At 42.5% G+C, this 8,777-nt stretch overlaps 1 protein-coding gene across 1 annotated transcript in view; it reads left to right on the top strand.

Annotated features, from left to right (window-relative positions):
• The first annotated feature begins 535 nt into the window (after window positions 1-535).
• Window positions 536-8,777, top strand: part of PIGQ (phosphatidylinositol glycan anchor biosynthesis class Q) — a 36,178-nt gene continuing 27,936 nt past the window's right edge. The window contains exons 1-3 of the mRNA XM_044657137.1: window positions 536-1,225; window positions 7,315-7,446; window positions 8,466-8,586. Of these exons, the coding sequence (XP_044513072.1) occupies window positions 546-1,225; window positions 7,315-7,446; window positions 8,466-8,586 (933 nt within the window). The 5' untranslated portion in view covers window positions 536-545. The remainder of the gene's footprint in view (window positions 1,226-7,314; window positions 7,447-8,465; window positions 8,587-8,777) is intronic.

Raw genomic sequence — 8,777 nt, 5'->3', positions numbered from 1 at the left:
AAAGTAACTTAGGCACGTTGGCCATGGCAACAACTCCGTGTAGGGAATTCCCCAGATGCCTCATCAGGTGTAGTTTTCACGCAAAAATATGTCACAGTTCCTACATGTTCTACCTATACAAAGCTCTCTGGAGAGTCGAGCATCCCTGAAAGCTGTTGGAGAAGTCTAGTGGGATCATACCTACTAAAGTTGGTCATTTCTGGCCTGTCTTGATTTCCCCAGCACGATATTACCCAAAACCTCTCGAAGATTCATGATGCCCTTTAGTCCTTATCCTGGGGTTATTTCAAGATTTTAAATTGATTAGAAACTAGCTGCAGGCCTCTACCTCTATCATTAGCTTAAATAGGAGCTGTCCAAGAACAATAATCTCCCGTATACTGAGAAGGCACTTGGACAGAATTCTAAGGCTCTAGATGTTGCATACTTCCCCTTTGGTTTTCATAATTATCATTATTTTACTTTGAAAGCTATTATTTTTTACCTCATCTATTTGGAAGTGAGATCTGAGTTTTGCCTTGTCTTTCTTTTTTAGGATTCCCACCATGGTGCTCAAAGTCTTCTTCCCTTCTTGCTGTTCCTCAGCAGACAGTGGCCTTTTGATTGGCCGGTGGATCCCAGAACAGAATTCTGCAGTTATCCTAGCTGTTGTCCACTTCCCTTTCATCCCTTTCCAAGTAAAGCAGTACCTCTCTGAAGTGCAGAAGGTGAGCCAGGTCGAAATTGTCGTGCTGGGCACTTGGTGTAACAACAAGCAGGAGAAAGAGGAGAGCCTGGGCAAATTCTTGGATGATCTGGGCACCATTTTTTCTCATGAGCCTTGGCTCCAGATTAGCAAAGAAAAAGGAAGCAAGTTCTGGAGCTGCCATACCCTTTCCAGACAAGCTGACACTCCCACAGAGGATCAGGTCATTCTGGTCTATTATGACCAGCGCAAAGCCATGCTGTCCCGACTCCATCCCCCTGAGATATCTCTGGACAACCAGCCAGGGGTCATCACTGCTCCTGATGCTTCCAAGCTTGCAGCTGTATTCGACACAGTGGCCAAAAGTGAGGTGCTCTTCATGACAGATAGATACGACGATGGGCCCATCAAACTGACCCACTGGCAGTCGGAGGGTGTGGAGGCCAGCATCATTGTGGAACTGGCAAAGCAGGCATCTGTGCCCGTGTGCATGCTCCTGACAGGTTTGCTTTCCCTTGTCTCTGGACTTTGCAAGAGCAGGTAGGAAACTCTTCTTATTTTCCCTTTATCATCCTTGCACTAGGTCTTTGAGGCTGATAGAACCAGAATGAATAGGTGTTGCCCATAATATATGATTAGACTCCACATGTCTTATAATGCTCATATTAAGATGAGTCATCTGTATGAAGAAGGAAGGGCCTAGAGACTTGGCTCACGTAGGAGTTATATTCCATAGCTCTGTGGTAATGGAGCAGCAGCAGAGTTGCCTCAAAAAAGAGCCCTAAAGGCAGAGGCCAGAATGAAAGACCCAACACTGCAGAGTGCTTGTGCTCTGTGAGACCGTGGACAATGGCCAACTCTTTCCTTTCAGAAAAGAAAGTGGGCAAAAGGGAAGAACATTCACTAAACCCTTCATTTTATAGAAGGAGAAACTGAAGCACTTATGTGACTTACCGAGATCCCAAAGCTAGCTGTAGCAGAGCCAAGACTTGATTTCAAGTCACCGTACTATTCTTCTTCCAGAGCTTAGGCCTAATTCCTTTCTAGAGCACAAGCACACTAGTCATATCAAATGAGAGTTGTAAGTCTGAAGATAGATATTTTGGAGTGTTCCCTAGACTCATCTCTCTCTCGTACAGTAAAAATAATGTCTTCTGTACTGTGCGACAGTCTAAAGACACATTGGAATTCTGGAGTAAATATAATTGCTGATGTAGTATAAGAGGCAAACTGGAAGCACAGGATTTCTAGGGTATATATGTATATGTGTACACACACACACACACACACACACACACACACATGTCCTGTGTATATGTACATTCCCACAAACCAAAAGGATGACTGTGGAGTAAGGTAACATTTCATGCATGCCTGGCAGTGACTGATCCTTCTTATAAGTAGGGCAGTAGCAAATGCTTATAGAACTGAGCATCTCTTTGAGAGTACATTCAACATGGGTTCTTTCTTTAGGAGCTTATAATTTAAGATGACTTAAAGTATGTGCCAAATACAGTGAATGCACCAACAAACAGAGACTGCTGGCACTAGTATATATTGATCACTTCAGTGAGCCAGGCCTCTTGGGAAGAATCTTAAGGAAAAAACACTATGGAAAACTTACTCTTTTATCTGTTGCTCCTACAGTACTATTTTTCCCATTTGAAGACCAGAGTTTGACTTTCCTGCTGTTAGAAGTGGATTTTGGGGGGGGGGTGAGGAAGAGGGTTGGGGGGAACGACAACTGGGTGGCTCAGTGGATTGAGAGCCAGGCCCAGAGATGGGAGGTCCTGGGTTCAAATCTGACCTCAGATACTTCCTAGCTGTGTGACCCTGTGACACTTAACCCCCGTTGCCTAGCCCTTACTGCTCTTCTGCCTTAGAACCAATACACAGTATTGATATGTATGTATGTACATATATATTCCTATACCTCTGTATATAAAATACAAATGAAAATATGAAAATTGTATTAGAGGATTACAAAGTACTCTGAAATCAGATGAAAAGATGGCTTCCAGCCGAGGGGCTCAGAGAAAATTTCTTGGAGGATACAGTATTTAAGTTGGGCCTTGAAGGATGGATAAGCTATCAGCAGGCATTTCAGGAATAGGGTACAAGGCCCAAAGTCAGAGGCAAAAAGGTGAAGCATATGTCTGAGAGCTAGTGATTAAGCTACTTGGAGCAGAGAGTGTATAAAGGGGAGCAATGTGAAAAGTCTAGAAAAGTAAATTGGAGCCAGACTATGGGAGACGGACAAAAGAGAATTCTGTTTTCCTCCCCTTTCCTTATTTTACCTTTCCTCTCTGCTAACCTCTTCTCATTGTCTTCTTACCTCCCCAAAGCCGGATTTCCCAGGCAATCAAAAGGAACGATTTAACACTACACACAGGAAATGCCATGAAAGATATCAGGAATAACACTGGAGCAGAAACTTCAGGATGAATATATATTTTTAAAAGACCCTCCTGATATCATGAGCTCTATCACTGGTAGGGGATGAACTTTCCCTGGGGAAGTTACAGAAGCAGCTTTCATTAGAACATTTTAATCCAGGGGGAATCAAAAGGTCTGGGAAGATATACGACAGATAATTTCGCACACAAAGAAAGCCCTTGGGTACAGGACTGAATACATTTTAGGGTCATTTCCATCTCTCTGGGTGGAGAATTACTAGACCTGACAATCAATGCACCTGGCCCCACCTGGTGGAGAAGAGCTGTAATTGCAGAGTTTTTCCGCTAGTCGGGTTCCTTTAGGGCTTGTGTGACCAAAGGGAATCCACTAAATCATTTGATTAACATAGCTTGCATGCAATTGAAAAGAATCTTCCTAGCCAGCCTTTGTGCCAACATTCCTGCCTTGAGCCACACTGTCAGGCCAGCAGAGAGTGCAGAAGATGACTGGTGAGAGTTTTCTTGAACTGGATATGGGATTTCATTGGTATAGGGAACTCCCAGGGAGGTCCTCTGAAGACAGCTGCCTGGGCCACAGAGAGGTTACATGACTTGAGGAGGATTGTACAGCCAAGTATGTGTTAGGGTAGATCTCGAACTCAGGTCTTTTTGACCCAGGGCCAGGTTTTTATCCATTTGACCACACTGCTTCAGGACAGACAAGAGGTATCATCTGCCAGGCAAATTAAATCACCATTCCCACCCACCCCAAATCCTGACAGAAATAGCACAGGAACCTGAACTCAAGAGTTCTGAGAACACCCAAAAGGAAACTGAAGAGGGTGGAGTAGGTCATCTAGGGAGGGCCATGTTGTTCTACGGAGTGGAAGCCAAGCAGATCTGCTGATGGCCAATGCTTTCCTTGATCCTGTAGTCAGACTCTGGTCAATAGTTACTTCTGTTGTTACATCTTTCAGAGTTTCCTAGATGCTATTCATGTGTACATGGAAGTGTACCTTATAGCACAAGAGCCTTTTTAAAGTGTTGTACATTCCTCAGCTCAGTCATCAAACACTAAACAGGTTGGGATCTCATATTCTATCTTGCCACCAGCCATGTAAGGGTGTGGTCTGCCAAATGATTATTCATGAAAGCCTACCTGTTCCTTTTCCTGATTAGAGTTACTCCTGAAATTCAGGGATCATCTCATCATTGACTGCTCATCCATCAATTCTTGTCCTTCAGAGAACTTTTAGTCTAAATGGAGTGCAAGACATTGTATAAATATGAAAAATGATAAAGGCTGCTATAAATATATAAATTAGTGTTTTAATTAAAGCCATGCTGATAGATAAAATCATTAGACCACGCGCTTGTAAGCATTCAAAACTGCCGCCTCCATTACTGTCTCCTGTTTCCTGGAAGCGCCTACTCGCAAAAGACTCCACTTCCTCCTAACCCAGGAGATTTAAACCCTTCCCTGCGTCAAGACGTAAGCCTTCCCAAGCCCAAAAACTGGAAACGGAAACCCGTTGGACCACGGGAAATGTAGTTTGATACATTTCCCAAATTTCATTTTTACAATTGTTACACTAAATCCTTATATGATACACATACTGTAGCTGAGCTCATGACCATTTAAATATTCTGTGATTTAATCCGTGGGAGTGTACCTTTTTGATTTTATAATTTTGTATTTCCTGATTTACAAACTTTTAACACCAGATGAGAAATAACTTCCTTGTGGTTTAGTGTGCATTGAATCAGTCCATTGGTTAGTGTTGAATATTAGCTCATTTTAATCATGTATTTCTTCACTATAACATACTTACCCAGGGGCAGCTAGGTGGCATAGTTTATAGAGGGCTGGGCCTGGAGTCGGAAGGATATGGATTCAAATCTGACCTCAGACACTTCCTGGGCAAATCACCAACCTCATTTGCTTAGCCCTTGCCTTTATGTCTTAAGAGTTGTTACCAAGACTGAAAGATTTTTAAAAAAAAATTTTTTTTTATCCTGGGACTCCATTCTAGGAGTATAGGGCCACAACCAGTAGGCAATGGGTCGCTCAGGGTCACCCAGCTGGGAAGTGTCTGAGCCCAGATTTGAACCTAGGACCTTTCGTCTCTAGGCCTGGCTCTCAATCCACTGAGCTAGCCCAGCTGCCCCTACTTTAGGTTGCAGTTTCTTTAGCAGATGTAGTTTTTACAGGGTGGGGTTGCTAGCCCCACGCCCAACCCTCCTCCTTTTTCATCCGGGCTAGGGACCGTCCTTAGCCCAGGAGTGGTAAGGGTGGGCGATAGGGGTCAAGTGACTTGCCCAAGGTCACACAGCTGGAAGTGTCCAAGGCCGGACTTGAACCTAGGACCTCCAGTCTCTAGGCCTGGCTCTCAATCCACTGAGCCACCCAGCTGCCCCTTAAAAAGAAATATTTGACCAAAATTGCAATGAGATTAATTTTCATATTTCTTATCTAGTCCTTTTCAGTTTAATTATCTATACCTCGTATGGGATATTAATTCCTTACATAGAGCTTTACTACCCATAACATATTTTCATATACATTATACGCCTTCATTTTAGCCTCATAATAAACCTATGAGAGAAGCAGGAATTATTGCCTTTTTATAGATAAGGAAATCAAGGCTCAGAGAGGAGAAATGATTTGTTCACATGGCAGAAATGGGACCCCCCAAGATCTTTTGGACCTAAGTCTAAGCACACAATCTCTGCTCACTAGAGCAGGTATATAGAAATGAATAGAAACAGATATTGACGTGTATACCCATTCTTAACTCATCATCCTGGGACAGGAGTATTAAAACCAAGGTTTATTTCATTGAAGACATCCCCAGAAAGGAAGCATGGCAAAGAGTAAAGGCCACGTGTGGGAGGAGGGGAACATCTTTAAGCTACCTCTATCAGCCCGGAATCCTAATGAAGGCTGGGTAGAGGATTCCAAACTATGCAATTCACTTTTTCATATAATTTTCTTGGAAATGATTCAGAGCAAATAGTATAATACAGAAACCTTTAAAATCTACCCAGATTTAAGACTTCCTTCTTCCGAAGGTTCTAATTCAGACAGTTGGCAGCACTGAGGCATATCTCCTACCTGCAGCAAGTATTCTGAACCAAAATGAAGGTCCTAAGCCCTCAGTTAATGGGAGTTAGAAATACTGGGTATCAAAAACAGGCCACATGTCAGTTTTACTTTCTCCTCCTGGGAAACTATCTTTTCCATATAACAGTCAAATATTTATCAAAATAGTTCATTGAACAGCATCTCAGAGTTGTTTCTTTTGCTTTATAAGAAGTCTCATCTCATTCAATGAGTTTTATAGGCAATAGAAGGAGGTCCCTGAATATCATAGGGGTAATGGTCAGGGGAAAGCTGGAGGTCAGCTCTGTTGCCTGAATGATCTTGGCCATTTCCCTTTCTAGTCTAGGGAACATTTCTGATCCTTTCTTTTAGAGAACTCAGCAAGTTGAAGGCTACTTAGAACTTGGCTTTTGGGAGATGGTATTGAAAAAGATCGGTTTAGGCTCATATTAGAAAGTGAAGTTGACAGCCTCTAGTATTGAAACAAGCTGTCTCTCTGTGTTCTTAATAGTTACTGCTAACCAGCTTTAGATATCCCCTATGACTGAGTCTAGTGCATTTAGATAGTTCTGAAGTCATTGGCATCCTCGTAACACTCCCTTAGGCCTCCGTTAGAGATCTTCTACTCTATCCACTTGGCATGCAGTGAGCTCACTGGCTTGAGTGCCAATATTTGGGGGCCTCAGGTTATTGTATAAAACAAAAACAGCCTCTCAGTTGTTGTAAGACTAGTTTTACATTCCTTTCATTACTAGAAGCTCCTAAGGCAGCCTTGGTGAAGATGCTGGGCTCCATTCCTCCTCTTCCCAGCACCTGAGGACATTTTTTTGCATGCCCCACCCCTCTGTCCAGCCACCCAAGAGAGCACTTCCTCTCTCTGCTCACTCCAATAATGCCAGGGCTCACAGACAACTTGAATTTGCCTTCTGGGCATTCAAACTAGGAAAAGGTTTGCCAATGCTGTCCTAAGGGGCCCATAGACCTGTGTTAGAGCAGTTCTCCCTTTCTATCTTCTAAGTGGTATAAATTCAAGCAAAATGGAATTATTATGTGATGTTAATGTCGACATGCAATATTCTGTCCCTATTTTCTAGTGGAAGAAATGTATATTTTCTACTTTATTTCTGCAGAATATTTAAGTTTTGGCCTTTGTCCTTCATATGGAGCAAACTCTCAACTTGTGAGCAGGTTGGATATCGACTAGAACATCTCAGATTTGTCTTCAGCAACCAAAAAGCTGAGAACCAGACCCAGCTGATGAGGTACAGTATTCTCACCCTCTCATTTTTATCTGGCATCTAGTTGGATAACCCTTCCCTGGGACAGTTAGGGGTTTTCACTGATAGTAAATTTTAAAGAAAACTCTTTGGCATAAAGAGTTCTGACTTTTCTCTTATCTCTCCAGCTGCCCCTCAACATCACTCTCTAACTTTAGGAATTAACAGGAAGTAGAATAGCCTACATTTGTACTTTGTCATCCCTGTTAAGTAATTTAGAGGTTCTTCAAGAATGTGGAGCCATGGGAAAGAATGCTTACCTTGGGTTTAAAAGCCCTGGGTTTGATTACTGCCCTGCTCCTTAATGCCTGTATGAACCTTGGGCAGATTTCTCTGCCTAATAATTCCTGTCCTGCCTAGCTCACAGGTTTATAGTGAGGATATAATAGAGAAGGATGGATGTAAATATTATTTACAAATGTATTTTATAATGTAAACCCCTTACAAATCTGTAACACTCCTCTGTGTGTGTGTGTGTGTTAAACACACAAATACACACATATAGACATAGAACATAGTTTAGACGCTCCAAGGGCAGCTACATGGTACAGTGGCTAGAGAGCCAGGCCTGGGGTCAGGAAGACTTGTCTTCCTAAGTTCAAATCTGGCCTCAGACACTTACTAGCTGTGTGATCCTGGGCAAGTCATGTAATCTTGTTTACCTCAGTTTCCTGTCAAATGAGCTAGAAAAGGAAATGGCAAACCACTCATTATCTTTGCCAAGAAAACCTCAAATGGGATCCAGAAGAAACACTGACTGAACAACAATTAGACCATCTTAAGACCAAGTTCCACCTTTCATTGAATTTTGCATTAGTCCAACTCCGTCATTTTGTAGATGAAGAGACCGAACCCAGAGATGGAAGTGATTTACCCATTTACCCAAGGTCAATAGGGTAGTAAGGAACAGAGCCAGAATTTGAACTTGGGTCTTCTGACTCTAAATAAGTACCACTTCACTATATCACATGGCCTCACTCTTCTACCTACATCTTTTCATACAGGAAAGCCAACATCTTTGTTTCACTCCTTGTGGATGTAGCTCTGGGGATCTTACTGCTGTCCTGGTTATATAGGAAGAATCGCATTGGTCAGCTGGCTGACGCTCTCATCCCTGTTGCAGATGTGAGTTAAGTAGAAATTCCATCCCCAAAGCCCTGTGACTGAGCCAGAAGTTGGTCTCTCTCTAAAGAGAAAAGCCCTTTTCTACTTAAATTTCTTTGTATTCTTTTAGAGTAGCTAGAACAATGCTTTGCATATAGTGAGTACTTCAGAAAGACCCATTGGTTGACTGATAGATTTTCCCTAATGCTTTC

The sequence above is a fragment of the Gracilinanus agilis genome, chromosome 1 (assembly GCF_016433145.1).
Source record: "Gracilinanus agilis isolate LMUSP501 chromosome 1, AgileGrace, whole genome shotgun sequence".
Taxonomy (NCBI): Eukaryota; Metazoa; Chordata; class Mammalia; order Didelphimorphia; family Didelphidae; genus Gracilinanus; species Gracilinanus agilis.
The sequence above is the reverse complement of the archived record's forward strand: the minus strand, read 5'-3'. Positions and strand labels throughout refer to the sequence as shown.